General features: G+C 38.7%; 2 protein-coding genes across 2 annotated transcripts; one reads left to right on the forward strand and one right to left on the reverse strand.

Moving 5' to 3' along the window:
- Positions 1–656: 656 nt before the first annotated feature.
- LOC117406487 (hemopexin-like) lies at positions 657–11,741 on the forward strand. The gene is made up of 10 exons (XM_034010562.3): positions 657–789; positions 1,439–1,461; positions 2,030–2,191; positions 2,916–3,058; positions 3,190–3,343; positions 4,136–4,348; positions 5,124–5,225; positions 5,427–5,557; positions 9,675–9,822; positions 11,112–11,741. The coding sequence occupies exons 1-10, from the start codon at positions 725–727 to the stop codon at positions 11,336–11,338; spliced, it is 1,368 nt and encodes a 455-aa protein (XP_033866453.2). The 5' UTR covers positions 657–724; the 3' UTR covers positions 11,339–11,741.
- Positions 11,742–12,214: 473 nt separating this feature from the next.
- Positions 12,215–17,171, reverse strand: LOC131737863 (uncharacterized). Its single transcript, XM_059029645.1, has 3 exons — positions 16,842–17,171; positions 15,627–16,110; positions 12,215–13,178 (listed from the first exon to the last, which is right to left on the reverse strand). Exons 2-3 carry the CDS (start codon positions 16,068–16,070, stop codon positions 12,438–12,440), a joined length of 1,185 nt encoding a protein of 394 aa, XP_058885628.1. The 5' UTR covers positions 16,071–16,110; positions 16,842–17,171; the 3' UTR covers positions 12,215–12,437.
- Positions 17,172–19,262: the final 2,091 nt, after the last annotated feature.

Below are 19,262 nucleotides of genomic sequence, written 5' to 3' on the forward strand. Positions count from 1 at the left end.
CAAAGACATTGGTATTGTAATAGACAGTGCTGTCTATCAAAAAGGAAAACCGAATGTTTGGTTATATGACCAAAAGTGTAGAGTATAAATACACTGAGGTTATGATGAGGTTCTATAATGCACTGGTGAGTGTACTGTGTACAATTCGGATCACCACAGCACCAAAGAGGTACTGTGGCCCTGGAGTGAGTCCAAAGCAGGGCAACCAGATTAATCCCAGGGCGTAAAGGACTGAGTTACAATGACAGGCTGAAAGAATATTTATTTAGTCTAGAACAAAAAAATAAGGGGGTGTGGCAGCAAGAGAATGAATCCTCATCTCTCCTCAGCATAGTCATACTGCACGTTTGTAATGAGCACCAAAACACTCCATTCCTCCCTCCCACCTCATTCCCCTCTATTTTAATATGTTGGTCCCTTAAAAATATATAAAAAATGGTATTACAGAGCCATTGCCCACAATTGCCTTGACCAGAATCTCAACCCCTTTCAGATTTATGATGAAAGGCACTTTTTATGTACACTAGAAGGGGGGTGGGGGGTGTTTGTTTCACAACATTCTACACTGTCAGGTTTGTGAAATCATTTTTGGATGCCTCCCTTTAACCCATATATAGATCAATACACCCCCACACCCCAGCCCCACACGAGGAAGGTATAAATAAGTGGCTCCACCAAGCCAGAGCACCCTATTGTGAGGAATCCATCCCAAGAGACCTTCAACATGAGACTCCTGTCCTTACCCCTCTGCCTGAGCTGGGTTCTGACTCTGTGCCTGGCTGCACCACCGTGAGTACTCTCCAAACTTTTACTGTTTCATTTCATAGCTAACTACTGACACAGCAATGCTTAACTCTTATTCTCTATATATTTTGACATTTTATAACAACTGATCAAAAGTTATGGTATATGGTATCTGGGTTTCATTGGACCCCATTTTACATTGAGCTATATAGATAAGCCATGACTTACTTAATTTAGGTTTAAAATTATGCTGTTATCACACTTTCTGTATTTACATCTGTTTCATATTTCTTTTTCTCATATTTAAATTACATGTGGACTATAGTCAACATGATTTATAGAAAGGATGAAAAACTACATGAAGAGATAAAGCGTCAAATATTGTTAAATAGAGCAGTCTGAAGTCAAAGTTCGTTATTCTGTTCAAAGAAAAAAAAACACTCAGAACTAACATAATAGTGAATACTTACTGTCCATTCTGCAATTCTAAATGTTAAGTAATCAAATTACTTTTTTCTGTTTCTTTTTTCTGTTAAGTTCTGCCATCACTGTGTCCTGTGATCTGAAATACAGAACAGCAAACAAACTTTGGAATATGACAGACAACAGAGCCCGCTCAGGCTCGGCAGAATATTGTGCACTGTTATCTCTCTTTGCCCACCTCCTAAAGTCTACTTTTTCTCTCACTCTACAGGCACCACAAAGAAGGCCACTCAGGTGAGTTGCTGGTTCAGATGTACACTATGGGAGCAGAGACATATTGATAACGTACTGATATATTCCTTAAATATGGAAAATAGGAGGGCAACACTGCCACTGCTTTACCATTGAAAATCATTTGGTAACGGATCTTATTTCAATAGAGGGCTTATGCAAAATGCAGCCTTCCCATGTCAAGGAAATGGGCTTTTATCTGACCCTTCTCATATGATCAGAATCCTTCAGCTCCATTGTTTATTTTTAGTTGGTATTGATAGTGCTGAGATAAAAGATAAGGTCAAATTTAGAAACAGCACATAGAGTGGATGTACTCATTTTTGTGCCAGGTAAATAGTTTTTACATTAGTAAAGCATACTTAACTGAACATTAACACTCAAGGGTTGTTTCTAAATATAGCTCATGAGCCTCAAAAAAACAACACTCGTCCTGGGTGGAGGGGTGGAGGGGGGGGAGAGGTTGAACTTTTGCACAGGCCTGGCACAGCAGTAACCTGACACCACTGACGATTGCATAAGTCGGGAAAATTCACCCATCAAGAAGGACTTATTTCTGATTTTACCCCAGATCCTCATCACAAAGAAGATTATGCTCATCCTGATCAACATGGTCACTCTGATCAACACGCTCACCCGGAACACAGTCATCACCATGACCTTGTTCGCTGTAGTGGAATAGAGTTTGATGCCATCACTCTAGACGAGCATGGAGTCACCTACTTCATTAAAGGTAATCGGGTGGAATGACAAATAATAGTTGAGGTAAATATAGTTGAATAGGCTGACTATAAAGAGCACTACTGCTATTAGAAAAAAAAAAACACTTTTAAACCTAGATTTACATTGAACTTTGGGTAACTTTGATTCGCTGGGTACCCTTCTGCTGAGAAGAGTTGCAAGAAAATAGTCTTAAAAATGTTCATAAAGGATCACACACATAATTAGAGAAAAAACAAATAACTTTATTAAATAAATGGACAGTGCCAGATATATGAATGGAGCAATATTACTGAACTGTCTGTGTCTCGGTTTGTTGTTGTTGAAAGATGCTGAGCACCAATCGAGCTGACAGACTGTGATTGGCTGACTTGGCAACAGGACTGGTTGCTTTCATTGGTGCAAAGTATTGATTGTGTAGTTTTGGCGGATAATGAAATACATTTGGACCAATTGTGCCTTTGTTTATACTTGCTGTCCAATAGCTTTCATTAGGGCATCAATTGTGTTTGATTCACAGTGATGCAGTGACGCTGGTGCTGAATTGTTTGAATATCCCTTGGCCTTGACTTGAGGCACTTCCTGCTATCTAGCTCCTAATATTTCCAAAACTGCAGGACACGACTATCAAACAATCTTTCAAGCCATATAGATGCATAACTGTGTATATATATGTTTGCCTATCCTGTGTATTATAGCATGCAGACACGCACTATATTAATTAACCTCTGTTGCAGATGATCACCTGTGGAAGGGGTACAGAGGCTCCTCTGAATTTACTAATCAAACTTTCCATGAGCTACATGGGAGCATTGATGCTGCTTTCAGGATGCACCACAAAGTAAAACCTGAAGACCATGACCGGGTATTCATCTTCAAGGTAATGCTGCTTGGAAGAAAAACAAACTCTTGTTAAGTATTGAATTCCAAACAAAACCCAAAGCAGATTGAGCCTGAGGTTTCAAAGTATTTCTATGTAGTTTTCTGTACCTTTGTTTCCCTCTCTTGTAGGGTGACCATGTCTGGAGTTTCTACAACCACACACTAGAAGACGGCTTTCCCAAACTCATCAACAGTGAGTTCCCAGGAATCCCAAATGAATTGGATGCTGCTGTGGAATGTCCATCTGGAGAGTGCAAAACAGACTCTGTTCTCTTCTTTAAAGGTGAGTTGGGTTACTCCAGCGTAAAGGATGGAATGTAGTTAAAGCTGATGGCAGAGTGGCCAAATGGCTTTTGTTAAGTGTGGTTTACTGTTGGTTCTGTGGAGCTGGGAGCATGGTGTAGCTTAGTGGTTGTTACTCAGGGACTGGGAGGAAGTTTGATTAGTGCCAAAAGATATGGAGGAAGTTGGACCCTCAGAGCTTTGAGCAGTTAGAGTTAATGAACTGCTGGGGATTCCAAAGGGAGCGTCACTTTGGCTCTGGCGCTCCCATTTATTAGGGAGGCAAAACTGGCAGGGACTGTTTCTCCTCATCGTGCTACCACAAACCCTGTTGGCCAGGCACCCAGTGAGCTCAAAGTCAGACACCTGCAGGGTTGGCCTTTGTCCTCCAGAGGTCGGTAGATCTCTGACATCCGTTCTCGAGTTCCTGGGTTTAAAGAGGAAGCTGGCTCATCGTGGGATTGGTGGACCCCCACTGAACCTTCAGGGCTCCTAAACTGTGGGGGGATTGCAGCGGTGAGGGGGGGAAATTATTGGACATTCCAAATTGGGTAGAAAATCTGGGCTAAAATAGACTGTGAATTACTTTTAATGTTTGGGGTTGAGGGACTGGGTAAAATAGGGGCTAGCGATTAGAACTAAAAGACTGGAAGAATGACCTAGTGCTTAAAATTGGGAAACTGAAGGTGTGTGGTCTGGAGGTTAGTGTTAAGGGACTACATGTTAAGCTAAGGAACGTGAATTTTGTGTGGCTGAAGGATTAGAGCTGAGACCTTTTTCTCTCTCTTCCAAGGATCACATGTATACCACTATGACCTGCTGACTCATTCGGTGAAAGAGAAGGATTGGCCAGCAGTTATGAACTGCACTTCTGCATACCGGTGGCTGGAGCGCTACTTCTGTTTCCAGGGCACAAAGTTCCAGCGTTTCCACCCTGTCACTGGACATGTATCTGAAGGCTACCCCAAGGATGTCCGAGATTATTTCATGAAGTGTCCTGACAGAGGTAAGAACAGAGACACACCCCTATGCAGGGGTTGGGGGAATGGGGAATCGCTGGACTGCCTAAATCTAAAACGGAATCGAATGGCTACAGCCTTAGACACAAGAAGAACTAAACATTTAAAAAACCTAGACAACTTTTGTACTTGATAACATTACTTTAAAAATCCAATTGATGCCTATGATGAATAAGTTTTTGTGACTAATTTAAGCTATAAATATGTTTCAGTGTTAACTAAATCAAGTTATTCGTCGAATTGATTCATCTTGTTACACAATTGCTTTATTAAAATGTTTGGATATACTGTTACTTGATTGATTACTGTCTACTTCACAGTCTTGCACCAGGGCCCTGTAAATCCTAGCGTCGGCACTGAGTAAAGGGCCACAAAATCGACTAAAAAACATTAATGGGCCATACATTTTTTTTAACAGGCCTACATAATGCATAACTCAGAAATATTTGCTACAATACACCACGTTAGCATACGATTAATCATGTATTAACAGTGTACTATAGTTGGTCTTCCACATTGAAAAAGGCACTTTAGACCTAGAATGTGCTTATCATAGCAAAAAAAGAAAATGGTTAGGAAATAAAAAATGTATCAGCAGAATCTGTTAACTGTTGGCCAGGGAAAAAAATGGTCTGGAGGGACAGATGCGGCCCCTGGGCTGCCTGTTGCCTATCCCTGCTCTAGAGAGAGCTCTGTTCTTTCTCTGATAGTTGCTCTTACCTGCTTTCAAAGTGACATGTTGTCTTTCCTCCTTAACTGCAGGCCATGGAGACAAAACCAGAGAGGCACATTTTGGGCGCTGCAGTGGAAAACCATTTGATGCATTCACTGCTGATGATGAGGGCAAGATATATGCTTTCCGAGGTGAGAGGAACGAACAGTGATCGAGGCACAAACAATAACCCTATCATATGCGGTCCACATAGTTCCAGTGTGAAAGATCCAGTGAGGAAAGAAACAATACCTGCTCTTATCTGCTGTCAAGCTTTAATGGGGAGATGTTTGTGAAACTGGATAGATTTACTCAGTGATACAATATTTTGTTACTTCTCCAATACCTCCCAGGTGACTATTTCCTGCGCCTGGACACGAAAAGGGATGGCTATCATTACTGGTCAATCACCTCTAACTGGAAGGAACTGCATGACCACATCAATGCTGTCTTCACCTGGGACCACAAAATGTACTTCATCCAGGTATGGAGAGGAAGGCTGTGAGAAGAAATGGAAGGAGGGAGTGGTTGAAATTAGTTTTTTATGTCTGTTTTTATGTATTCATTTTTATTATGAAGTAGTCCCATAATGGTCTTTTTTTAATGTTCAGTATAAAAAATGAATCAATTAGAAGAGAATATGGGCAGGATTTTCAAAAGTACATAAATGATAACTCCAATGTTAATCAAGAAATCGGTATGAGCATTGATTTTGGCATTTTCAAGCGTCGTTAATTTGCACTTGGAAAAGGAGGGTTTTAATTAACAAAAGAGTATATAACTTGCCTTGAAACAGACATTTAACAGACCGTGGCTGTGATGCTGATGATACAGAGAGTGTACAGGACCAGGGTTAGTTTCTTACAGACTACCTCGATAATTCAGTATTTGTAATTATGAAAATATTTTAGCCTTTTCTATACTTGTGGTTATGAATGCAATGTATTCACTTATTTCAACCATTTGTAACCTTACGGAATGTTTGTTGTATTGCTAAAATTATATACCGTTATTTGCAGTGTAATGTTACTACCAAGAAATTACCAATGCAACTTGAGCCTATTTGAATTCTGCATACGTACATTATATGACAGCTGACATCTACTGTAGATTTTATTTGAATTATACAACTGAAATCTTGGTATAGAAAACAGCATATTAGATATTACAATAAAGTTTCCTTAGGTGATTGTAGATTTGCAATGCGTCCTTGGCTTTTAACACTGTGTCTTGTCCACACAAGAACGAAGAACAGGCGTCACACAGTGATGCACTAGGAATGTGATCGCGATCATTGACATGGATTTTGTCTAACGTATTTGTAATGTTGTCAGACTCCCCCCACACTTTATGTACAACGTACACTTTCAGCTTTACAAGTTTGTATGCATATAAAATGCTCGGTGGCTACTTGTAATCATGTTGAGTTTATTTATCGTAGAGACGAGCAAACAGTACCAGAGAAAATGCATGATTAGAGGAATTCACTGAACAATTAACTATCAACAAATTGTGTATTGGGTTAGGGAGCTATCATAATATTAAAAACTTAATAAATTGTTAAATACATGATATACATGTATAATAACTAACAACTACAAACACCAATGGCAATTGAAACGTTTGTATTTATAGCCTACAATCGTACATACTAAAATATATACAAAAGTAATAAGAAAATAAATTCCAACCAATATACATAGACGGCTTACGGTATTTTTTTAAATGTTTATTTGCACATTAAAAGAGTATATAGTAAGCTGTGGCAAAATCCCCCCTCGAATGAGGGTAAATGGGTTTAATTATTATTAGTTGTTTTTTTTTAAATCTGTGCCGTCCGATTTTTACCCACACGCCAGATACTCGTAAATCAGCATTTTATATGTGAAGTGTTCTAAATAAATGTACATTCTGCATGACAAAATGCACAATTTTAAATAAGTTTATAAAATATACACAAAATAGATATTACCATTTTTTTTATTTCATTTTTTATTTTTGATTTTTTTATTTCATTCAGATATTCCATTTGGCTGCTGTAGGTGAGAGGGCCGTCTCGCCTTGATCTCATTTACATGCATTTTGATTAACGAGTTCCCCATATTTATAGACATTGAGACAGGAAGTGATGTACATGACCTGCGACAATTAAGCTTTTTAACGAGAAATGCGTTCATTAACAACCTCATCGACTCAATTTCAAAGCATTAATGGATTGATTATTTAACACATTTCGTTTGAAAATCACTTGCTACTAAAGCTCTTGTTACTATAGCATGAGTTCGATACATTAACACTGGCTTTTGAAAATCCTGCCCTATAAGTTGAGTAATTCTTAATATATTTCTGTTAATTCCTATCCGGTTTTAAATTAATTTGTTCCAGTGGTGGCTGGTGGGCAAAAAAAAAGGGGAGGCAGAAAAAAGGCTTAAAAGAGAGGGTTAAAAGAGGGCTTGACTGACAACACTTTCCATATTATTGTTATTATTATTATCATTATTATTATTTGTTTATTTGAAAAAGACGCCTTTATCCAAGGTGACTTACAAGTGTTACAGGGCAGTACTGTACAGGGTTACAATGCAAGAGTATAGTTTACAATAAGTGCAAATAATACTACTAAAATACAATATGAACTAGGATGCATCAAGATAGGATTACAATAAATGATATCTACAATGACATATTAGTAGTGCAATCGTGCAAGGATAGTGCATCAGCTGAGGATCCAGTAACGTGGTGCTTATGTCAGGCAAGTCCAGTGCGTAGTAGTAAGGGTAGACCAAGAGATCTGCAAGTGCAGTCTGAACAGGTTCTACCCCAATTTGTCTGGCCAACAGAAAAAAAAGAAAACAGTAACCCATCACAGTTTATTCTATGCCAGTGTATGTTTAAAAATGCACTGTATTAAACATGAATATAGCATTTAGATTTCAGGAACACGTCACGAACATACTTTGCACAATATTTTCTAAACAAAGTTGTTAAGGCAGGAGAAAGGCAGACAACAAATCAAGCACATCCTAGCGACTTAATTTGCTATACCGATTGTACAGACAAAAAGAGAGTGAACGAGTTTGCCTGCACTGGGGAAAATATGGGCATACGGGACGCGCAGTGTCTTCTGGGAATAGTAGTCATCTGCCATTGCTAGTACTGTACTGTGTGTGGTTATAGCAGATAGGAGTTTGTATCAGAGGCTTGTCTCCTCTGATGGAAAAAAAACTCTCTAGACCCCTCCAATTAAAACCTGTGCTCAGATCACATGACCTGCTACTGCTAGTACTGTGGTTAATAGCAGATAGGAGTTTATAATGGAGCCTTGTCTCCCATGAGGAGCCAGAACTGCTGTTACCATATGAATGTTGAATCTAGGATTTAGGTTAATTTCATTTTTGACAATATTTTTGTTTTTGTTTTACTGAACATTATTAAATTATAATTAGGTCTTCTTTTTGTGTTTTTTTTTATTAATTTTAAGTTTTATGCAAATTGGGGGGGGGGGGGGGAGGCTTTTGCTTTTTATATACTGTATGAAATTGTTGTTTTTGGTTATTTTCCAAAATGATTGGCTGTTTTTTTCTGTCACAATAGTAGTAACTCGATAGTACTTGTACACTTAGTTGTACCATCTTTCCTTTGCTGTCTTCCACAACAAAATCCTTATGGCACGGGCACATTCTTCTGAGGTTTTTGTGTGTCTCAGCATTTTTTTACATTTTGCCAGAAATTTTAATTCTCACTATTTACTTTAATATAGCTTTGAAAGCTATATTACAAGCCTTCTACTGTAATTGTAATCTTGTTTTAAATCTCACAAGTGGAATCTTCAATAGCAATGTAGAATTTGCTGCCATTCAGGAGTTGGGGTGGGTTATTATTATTATTTATTTCTTAGCAGACGCCCTTATCCAGGGCGACTTACAATTGTTACAAGATATCACATTATACATTATTTCACATTATACAGATATCACATTATTTTACATACAATTACCCATTTATACAGTTGGGTTTTTACTGGAGCAATCTAGGTAAAGTACCTTGCTCAAGGGTAAAGCAGCAGTGTCCCCCACTGGGGTTTGAACCCACAACCCTCCAGTCAAGAGTCCAGAGCCCTAACCACTACTCCACACTCAGAACAAATCAATGATGGATACGAATCAGGAACTTCTCGGAAAAGTAGGTTTTTTTGTAGTAGTAGTTTTTTTTTTTTTCAATGGGAAAGAAGTGAAGTCAATGTGCATTGAGGAGTAACCATTTCCAGTGTTTTTCCTGTGTTTTCCGGTGTTTATTGGTTATGCACCAATTTCATTAGATAAGCCCTGATTATAATGCTACACAACATATATATATATATATATATATATATATATATATATATATATATATATAGTTAGTTTTTTTTACTTTGAATTGTTGAGGAGGCACTGCCTCCCTTGCCTCCTCTAAGTAGCCTCTACTGATTTGTTCAGTTTCAGAAATTTTACCTGTACTAAGTAAGTCTAAGAATTCAAGTAAGTATTGATGTCTCCATTTCTTGTTGTTAATGCTGTAATGGAAATTAATTTCTGTTACTTGTTCTCTGTCTCTTCTCTCAGGGAGATCAGGTGTACATCTACAAGTCTGACGTACACTACACGTTGGTAGAGGGCTACCCCAAACCAGTGGAAGAGGAGCTGGGAGTGAAGGGACCAGTGGATGCTGCCTTCCTGTGTGGGAACTCTCATTTGGTGCACATCATTCAAGGTAGGGCAGGCCTCATTAAGGCATGCTGGAGCCTCAATTGATATTTCAAGCTTCAGTGCCCCACAATTGTGATCAGTTTGACAGTAAAGTAAAATTAATTTGTGTCAGTTCCCTGCATTCTTCAACAGTTTTGTCTGTAGGGTTCTGTTTTAATTTCTTGGGTTGTTCTAAAAAGTCAGCTTACTGATATCTGGGGGAAAATCTGTATTAATACGTGTCCCTAATGTAATTAGTTAGTAATGTTGTATTGAAAATTAAAAGCTGCATAAAGTGGTGTTTATTACATCATGTTATTACCAGAGACTAAAATACTTAAAGAGATTCCACCTGATTACAGTACATGCATCAAACATTCATTGCTCTACTAGAGGTTTCAGGTGCTTCTGCGAACAACCAAAGTAATAAATCGTCACAATTAATAACTAGAATTCGGCTTAATTGATAATTTTTGATCAAAACCATGTATAATAACTTAAAAACAAAAATGATACCTTTTGCAAATTGGTGGAGCATGAGTTAAGCTAATATATACTGTGAGGAAGCAGGTGGAGTGAGACAGCAGGGAGGGGGTTAAAACCTCCCTGCGAGAGAAAAGATGTGCGAATGCACCTGTTGTTAATTGTTTGATTAATGATTGTCCGCACCTGAGCGTTAGTGGGCAGTTAAAAGGAGAGCAGTCAGTCTGCTCAGGGCTGCTGAGGAGAAGGAGGCAGACGAGGTGCTCTGCTTCCCAGCAGTCAGAGAGAACGAGCAAGAAAGTTGAAAAGTAAGTGCGGTACTAAACTGTTTTGTGGGGCAGGGAAACGGCTTAGCCGTCCTGCGTTAGTTAGGTTCCTGCGTGTGTAGTTAGTGCTCGATAAGAGCTAGGTGTTTATTTGGTTTTGTGTGTTTTGATTTTGTGTTTATTAAAATTAGCGCAACCGCGCTGTGAAAATCTATTTCGGTGTCTGGGTCAATTTTTAAAGGGGCAACGAACTCGAGAGAGGGTCAACCTTTCACAATACATATATAATTGTATATTTGTTGTTATTCATATAAGATAGGGGCCCACAGTTGTATGATTGCCTAGGGCCCCATGATGGGTTAATCCAGCCCTGTCTCTTGGTTTAGCCACACTGACAGAAATTGATTGACGTTTTTGCATTAAATAGCTTAGAATCTCCAACCTGTTGCACAATTCAGAGCTGTTCAATAAAAAACGATGAGTGATTGTATATATTTTATTTATTTATTTCCTAACCAGTTTTCTTCCATCTCTTCCTGTTGTCTCCCCACTAACCTCCCTACAGGAAAACGTATGTTTGATGTTGACATGTCAGAGTCGCCGCGCAAAGTGGTAAAGGAATGGCCATTGCCCTTTGATCATGTGGATGCAGCAATGTGTGGAGCTGAAGGGATACAGGTTTTCATTGGGGACATTTACTATGAGTACAAAAGCCCTATGCTACTGGCAACCTCCAGAATGCAACCATTCCCCCACAATACCAGTAAGGAGCTACTTGGCTGTGATAATTAGGGTGCAGAAGCAAGTTGTGTAATGAAGAGCACTGTGCAGCACACATATAGTTTTTGTTACACAGCATCCTTCCTCCACACACATCAGCTTGACGCACATTATCAGACATTTTTATCAGTAGATCTTCAATGTCTCAGAGTAGTAAACAAGCACTACAAAATACATCAAAATCTTGCCAAACCCTTCTCTGGCTAATTGACAACACTACCCTCCTGTTGGCCAGCCAATTCTTAACTAGCCCCTGTCCTCTCATCCTTTCTTTGTCCAATGCCAAATAGCTAATCCCTCCCAAACCCCATGACATAATGTATCATCCTGCTTTCCCTGGACAGACAACTTCTGTACCACATTGAACAAACTAAAAATGAACTTAACTCTTTAATAAAATGCTTGTTTCTCAGTGTATCTGGTTGTTGTTTTTGTGTCTGCATGCACCATATTTGAGACCTATATAGTCAATGGAAGTGCAAGATTTAAGAAAGTATTTTGCTAGCTACAATCACTTTAAGCAGAGACTGGAAATATTTTCAAGTTGGCTGTTATTTTTTTTTATGTGGACCAATGTGCACTGGTTGTTAAGTGGAGACCAAACCAGTCACATATCACAACCTGAGCTGGATTTGAACTATACCTCAAGAGGTGAAAAGCATGTGTTTGCCTGTCTCTCTTTATGTTAAGTTGTTTGCTTGCCATTACCTGTATCTTTCCTTTGTTTCTGAGTTGCTTTGTTTGGCTGACACTTCTAGGTAGTGCCTACAGGTTAAGCAATCTCAGGCATGGAGACGAATGAAAATGAAAAAGACATGAATGGATTTATTTATTATTTGTATATATTTATTTTTAAAAATGTGATACATTTTTAAGCAATATCTTGACAGTTGAATAGTTTAGCTAGTACCCAGTCTTCCACCTTTACAATAGTAAAAGCATAGCAAGGTGTAATTAAGCATAATGTAAGCATTGTAAATAATAGCAAAATGTTGGTAAAGCATATTAATAAACATGGCAAACCAGGGTAAACTACAGTAAATGCACAGTATAACACACAGTAAAAGCATGGTAAAACTGCAAAAATACTGATGTAAACTTTTATAAGGGTCTACCCAAAGATGCAAACAGTACCTGAGGCTAGGCGGTGCTTGTATTCATAGAGGAAGAAGGACGCCTGGGGGAAGTTGCACTTCATCTCCATCTTTCCGGGTACCACGTGCACAGAGACACCATTGTCAAGGCCTTCCTCCAACTTGTTCAGCATCCTGGAGGCCAAGTAGGTACGAGCATAGTGGGGTTCAGCCTCGATGGTGGCGTACACCTCTGGGGGCGGATTGGGGATCTTCCACTCCAGATCCATGATCAACTGGTGAATACGCCCCTTATCTAGAGAGGAGGGGGCCCCGCTGTAGCAAGCCACCACCTGCAGCCCAGAGGGGTCACTGACTGAGATTAAGTTACCACATTTTGCTTTCTCCACACCTCCTTCATTGCAGCAACCTCCCTCAGTCTGCCCCTCCTCCACAACCTCCCCACTCCTCCTTCTCTCCTGTGTCACCATCACGGCCCAGCGCAGCCAGTCATAGTTCTTCTCCAGGGTTCTGAGAATTGCTGAGGCCTGCTCCTCCCATCTGGCCTCTGTCTTCTTTCCCTCCTCCATCAATCTCTTCACATCTTCTTTAGCCTGCTCCCGAAAATAGTCTGAACACTGGCAGCCTGCCATCTTCATTTTCTTGCTGAGGGATGCCATCTTCTCAGACCAAGTTTTCATAAGGAGGGCCTGGTCTCTGCCTGTCAGGGAGGCCTGAGTGAATAGACACAGCAAGCCAGTCCCCAGGACAAAGTTCACCTGGAATAAGAACATAAATATATGTTATACTAGACAACTAACTGCAAACCGCAGACTGTACTGTACCATGCAAATGTCCATCCACAGTGATTGGTTCCAGGCAGTAACACTGCAGAAACTGGGAAAATATTTTCAATGTTTTTGTATGGTAAAGTGTTACGAAACAAACTGTAGTGTTTAAAATACAATACATTACTTTCCCTAGCTTCCTGTTTTGTTGTACGTATTCCTGAAAAATCTTTTATCAGCATAATCATATTGTTTTGATATCTTTATTAACATATCCCTGGTCATAAAGCAGTTTTGAGAAGTTATTTCCTTGTTACATCAGTTATGAATCAGGTCTTCCTGTCAAAATGTGTTCTGAATTCAAAACATCGGCCAGCTGAATTCAACCTGTTCAATCAGAAATATTTAATTGGTTCCCGACTCCTCTCACAAAGTTCAGCATTTTGATTGGTTCAGCTACAATCATCTTTGCCAGGACCGTACCTGCTCGCTCCGGCACAGACTAAAAGGGGCAGGGACAGGTTTAGGAATCCACATAAAACAGCAAACCAGACAACTAAATAAATATTTTGATTAGCATATAATGTAATCCCCATAAATGGAATACAGTGGAGGCGGCTGTAAGTATGTATATTACACTTTACTTTTATATAGAGAACTTCCAATTATCCTGAAACATTGCCATGATGGTTTATTCAGTCTATATGTCTGTCGTCCTGTCTGTCTGCATATCACACTCACATTTTTACATGTATCTAAAGAACTGTTTGCGCAACGGTTATGAAACTGGTTAATTACATTCTCAGTATTAAAGTTTTCACAGATGATTAACCTACTTGACCTAACCTACTTGACTTTTTTGAGGATGCAACAGTGAAAATGGATAACTGCAAAGCATACGACATGGTCTATTTAGATTTCCAGAAAGCTTTTGACAAAGTCCCGCATAAAAGATTAATTCTCAGGGATCAGTATTAGGTCCTCTGCTATTCCTAATCTACATTAATGATTTAGATTCTGGTATAGTAAGCAAACTCGTTAAATTTGCAGACGACACAAAAATAGGAGGAGTGGCAAACACTGTTGCAGCAGCAAAGGTCATTCAAAATGATCTAGACAGCATTCAGAACTGGGCAGACAAATGACATTTAATAGAGAAAGGTGTAAAGTATTGCATGCGGGCAATAAAAATGTGCATTATAAATATCATATGGGAGATAGTGAAATTGAAGAAGGGAACTATGAAAAAGACCTAGGAGTTTATGTTGACTCAGAAATGTCTTCATCTAGACAATGTGGGGAAGCTATAAAAAAGGCTAACAAGATGCTCGGATATATTGTGAGAAGTGTTGAATTTAAATCAAGGGAAGTAATGTTAAAAGTCTACAATGCATTAGTAAGACCTCACCTAGAATATTGTGTTCAGTTCTGGTCACCTCGTTACAAAAAGAATATTGCTGCTCTGGAAAGAGTGCAACCAGAATTATCCCAGGTTTAAAAGGCATGTCGTATGCAGACAGGCTAAAAGAATTGAATCTATTCAGTCTTCAACAAAGAAGACTACGCGGCGATCTGATTCAAACGTTCAAAATCCTAAAAGGTATAGACAATGTCAACCCGGGGGACTTCTTTGACTTGAAAAAAGAAAAAAGGACCAGGGGTCATAAATGGAGATTAGATAAAGGGGCATTCAGAACAGAAAATAGGAGGCACTTTTTTACACAGAGAATTGTGAGGGTCTGGAACCAACTCCCCAGTAATGTTGTTGAAGCTGACACCCTGGGATCCTTCAAGAAGCTACTTGATGAGATTCTGGGATCAATAAGCTACTAACAACCAAACGAGCAAGATGGGCTGAATGGCCTCCTCTTGTTTGTAAACTTTCTTATGTTCTTATGTTCTTATGATTCTTTGAAATGGGTCTTTGATGGGCTATAAACGATGGGACTGTATAGTAAAGGCTTGTTAATATTAGAGGACCTCCTTTGGATGGCTTCCTTTCACATGTCTAGAGAGACCACAGACAGATTTATTGTCTAACAATTGAACTACAGTATAGACCAATCTTAAGGGACTAGTACCAAACAAATGGGCTGTGAAGGGGAGCCAATATGGTTGCATCCAGGTTGGAACGGCAGCAATTCATCACCATATTTATACACAGCCTTGTGGCTTATTACAGATTTTTCAAATACAACAGAAAGTTTAAATGTACAGTAAAAGTTTATATGTTAAAATTGAATATCATTGTGAGAGTGCACTACAATATTTGTTGAACTATGCAATAAACCAGAATAAAAAAACAACGTTGAAATAGCTTCCTGTGCTGCAGCTCAGAATCAAAGTGAGTCCCAGATGAATAATATCAAGAAACTCCTACATATTAATAATTGGAAACTAAAATAATAAAGTAAATAACAAACAAATAAATAGTTAAACCTTCTCGCAGAACTCTCGTAGTTCCCATCGTTTGGGCTTGTAGTCTCTGACGATTTCATCTAACAATGTTGGCTGGTTTGTTAGCAGTGAGACTCCCATCAACCGGCTGTACATGGCTGTAAGTTGCCTCTCAAGACGATAATCCTCCACATATTTGAGAAAGACCTCAGTCTCTCTCTTGGTGTGCCCCTGGCTGGCCCTCACTACTGCCCCCAGTTGGTAGTACACCACCACAAGGTCGTCCTCACAGCTGTGCACCTCAGTGTCCTTCAGCAGGCCATGCCCTGTGCTCAGCTCCCGGTCAATCAGGTCCAAGTTCTTTTTCACAAACTCTGCATCCGCCGGTTTGGCTGTGCCATCCAGGTAAGAGCAGACCCCCGATACCAGGGCCTGTAGTGTCTGCATGTAGTCCACAGGATCCAGCACCACACTGAACAAAGCCATGGTGACAAAAAGAAGGTGGGTACAGCGCCAATAGATTAAACTGCAATGAAAAATACACTTTGTGAGTAAGGTGTATCAGCCACAAAACAATGCAAAGACACAGTAGTTTTTGTTGGATTACATATCAAGATGTACATTTTTTAATTGATTTATGTTTGACAGATTCCTGCATGGAGTTCACCACACAAAAGGCCTACTATATTCTCAGCTTATTATTCTATTCTGGAATTTACTACTAGCTTTTTTCAAATGAGAAAAACTAGAACCAAAAAGCTGAGTAGTTTAATCAAATGTCTCATACGTATATTTGCATTTTGTAACATGAGCATGAATGTAACAGCTGTGTGAATGGCACTATACAAAGTCTGAAAAATTACATTGGGATACAGTCATTATACCAAAGTATTATTACCCAGAAGAAAACCTGGAAGAGCCATCATCAGAACACAGCATTAGTTGCAAGGACAGCATATGGTATGGTATGGGTTCATACCACTGTGGTAGCATTGGTATGTTTTAAGAATGTTACCACTGTTGTACCAGACAATTATATTGTAGATGCCTTGTGTTACCAAAACTACACATTTATTAATACTGAAAAAGAACGATGTGCTTACAGTTATCCTTGAGCATGTCTCACTAGCATTGCTATTTTTATTAATCCTCAACCCCTTTGAAATGTAAACCCTATAATTCAAGTATGGAAACAAAACTTTAAAAATGAATCAATGGTGTATTTAAATGCATTTTTAAAAGCATGTCTCCGCTTACCTTTTTCAGGTGCCAGCTGCAGAGTGCCGATGTGAGATAACCTTCAGTTATGTCCTCTGTATTTATAGGCTTGGCTAAACTGAATCAGGCTTTGTTAAACGTATCCATTACCTTTTAACCTAACTTATCTTTCTCAGACACACCTGTACTTGCCAAGCACGTCTCCTTGTTCAGTCAGGCAAAGTCACAGGTTTGTCTCCAGCAGTCATTTCATTGCAAAGTAGTCTGCTCAAAAAAACCATATTGCTCTTGTATCAGTTCACAATTAAATGATAATTTCTAGCAATTAAGCATGTGAAACAATTGACATGTCTTATGGTAGTCGGTGAGTTTTGCTCCAGGTGTCAATTACGAAAAAATAAAAAATACTTTTTAAGTTTTTTGTGTATTTAAAACAGATTCCAATGGACGTTTTCTTTTGACATTTTTTTCACAATGCATGTCTGGGAAACCTAAAATAAAGATTAAAGGGATATGTTAAATAATTTACATTTTCCTAAAATGTTAAGTCATGTTTAATATCTTTTTATGTTGGTTCTGTGTGATTCTCTGCTTAAGCATTACACTGTGCAGTGAAGTGAGGTGGGGATGAACATTAGCATTGCACTGTGCAGTGAAGCCCACAGGTGAGGCATTGTGCACTGAAGCCTGTGCAATATTATATGATCCCCACCTCTCTTCCACAAGATCAGCCTTGAGGAGTATCTTCAGAAGCTTTTTTTTGCTGAAATAGTTAGTAATCATTCAAATAATGATCTGTGCTGAAACAACAATCTTTAATCATTGAAAATGCATAATATGATCAATTTTACATAGGAACATAAGAACCTAAGAAAGTTTACAAACGAGAGGCAGCCATTCAGCCCATCTTGCTCATTTAGTTGTTAGTAGCTTATTGATACCAGAATCATTACTTGGGAGTTGGTTCCAGACCCTCACAATTCTCTGTGTAAAAAAGTGCCTCCTATTTTCTGTTCTGAATGCCCCTTTATCTAATCTCCATTTATGACCCCTGGTCCTTATTTCTGTTTTCAGGTCAAAAAAGGCCCCTGGATTGACATTATCTATGCAATTCTTTACACTTTTCTCTATTAAATGTCATTTGCCATGTGTCTGCCCAGTTCTGAATGCTGTCTAGATCATTTTGAATGACCTTTACTGCTGCAACAGTGTTTGCCACTCCTCCTATTTTTGTGTCGTCTGAAAATTTAACAAGTTTGCTTACTATACCAGAATCTAAATCATTAATGTAGATTAGGAATAGCAGAGGACCTAATACTGATCCCTGTGGTACACCACTGGTTACCTCACTCCATTTTGAGGTTTCTCCTCTAATCAGTACTTTCTGTTTTCTACATGTTAACCACTCCCTAATCCATGTGCATGCATTTCCTTGAATCCCTACTGCGTTCAGTTTGAGAATTAATCTTTTATGCTGGACTTTGTCAGAAGCTTACTGGAAATCTAAATAAACCAAGTCGTATGCTTTGCAATTATCCATTGTCGATGTTGCATCCTCAAAAAAATCAAGCAGGTTAGTTAGACACAATCCCCCTTTCCTAAAACCATGCCATATAGGTAATTTTCCATTTCGGATCTTATTATAGTTTCCATAAGTTTACATATAATAGAAGTCAGACTTATTGGTCTGTAGTTACCTGGTTCGGTTTTCTCTCCCTTTTTGTGGATCGGTATTACATTTGCAATTTTCCAGTCTGTCGATACAACCCCTGTGTCAAGAGACTGGTGCATGATCTTGGTTAGCGGTTTGTAAATAACTTCTTTCATTTCTTTGAGTACTTTTGGGATTTTCTTATCCGGCCCAGGGGATTTCTGTTATGCTAAAGTTATTTAAAACTGGATAGGAACAGGTCGACATGTGGGGCATGTTGCCGTGTCCTCCTTTGTAAAAACTTGTGAAAAGTAATAATTTAATATATTTGCTATTTTTTTTTCTTCGTCTATGATTTTGCCATTTGTGTCTCTTAGACATTTAACCAACTCTTTGAATGTTCTCTTATTGTTATAATATTCGAAAAACATTTTGGAATTGGTTTTAGCCCTCTTAGCAATATTGATTTCTATCTCTCTCTTGGCCTTCCTAACTTCCTTTTTGACTTGTGTTTGCAGTTCCAAGTTCTCTTTCTGTGTACTTTGTTTTTGGTCCCTTTTAAACGCTCCGTAAAGTGCCTTTTTTCGCGGAATATTTTTTTAAATTAAACCATTTTGGCCATTTTGTTTTAGATTTAGATTTGTCTACTTTTGGAATGTAATTGTTCTGCGCCTCTAGTATTACATTTTTAAAAAACAGCCATCCTTTTTCTGTGGATGTTTTCTCTATTTTACTCCAATCTACTTCTGTTAGTCTCTGTTTCATACCTTTTAGTTTGCTTTTCTAAAATTGTAAACCTTAGCTTTAGT

The sequence above is a fragment of the Acipenser ruthenus genome, chromosome 8 (genome assembly GCF_902713425.1).
Source record: "Acipenser ruthenus chromosome 8, fAciRut3.2 maternal haplotype, whole genome shotgun sequence".
Classification (NCBI taxonomy): domain Eukaryota; kingdom Metazoa; phylum Chordata; class Actinopteri; order Acipenseriformes; family Acipenseridae; genus Acipenser; species Acipenser ruthenus.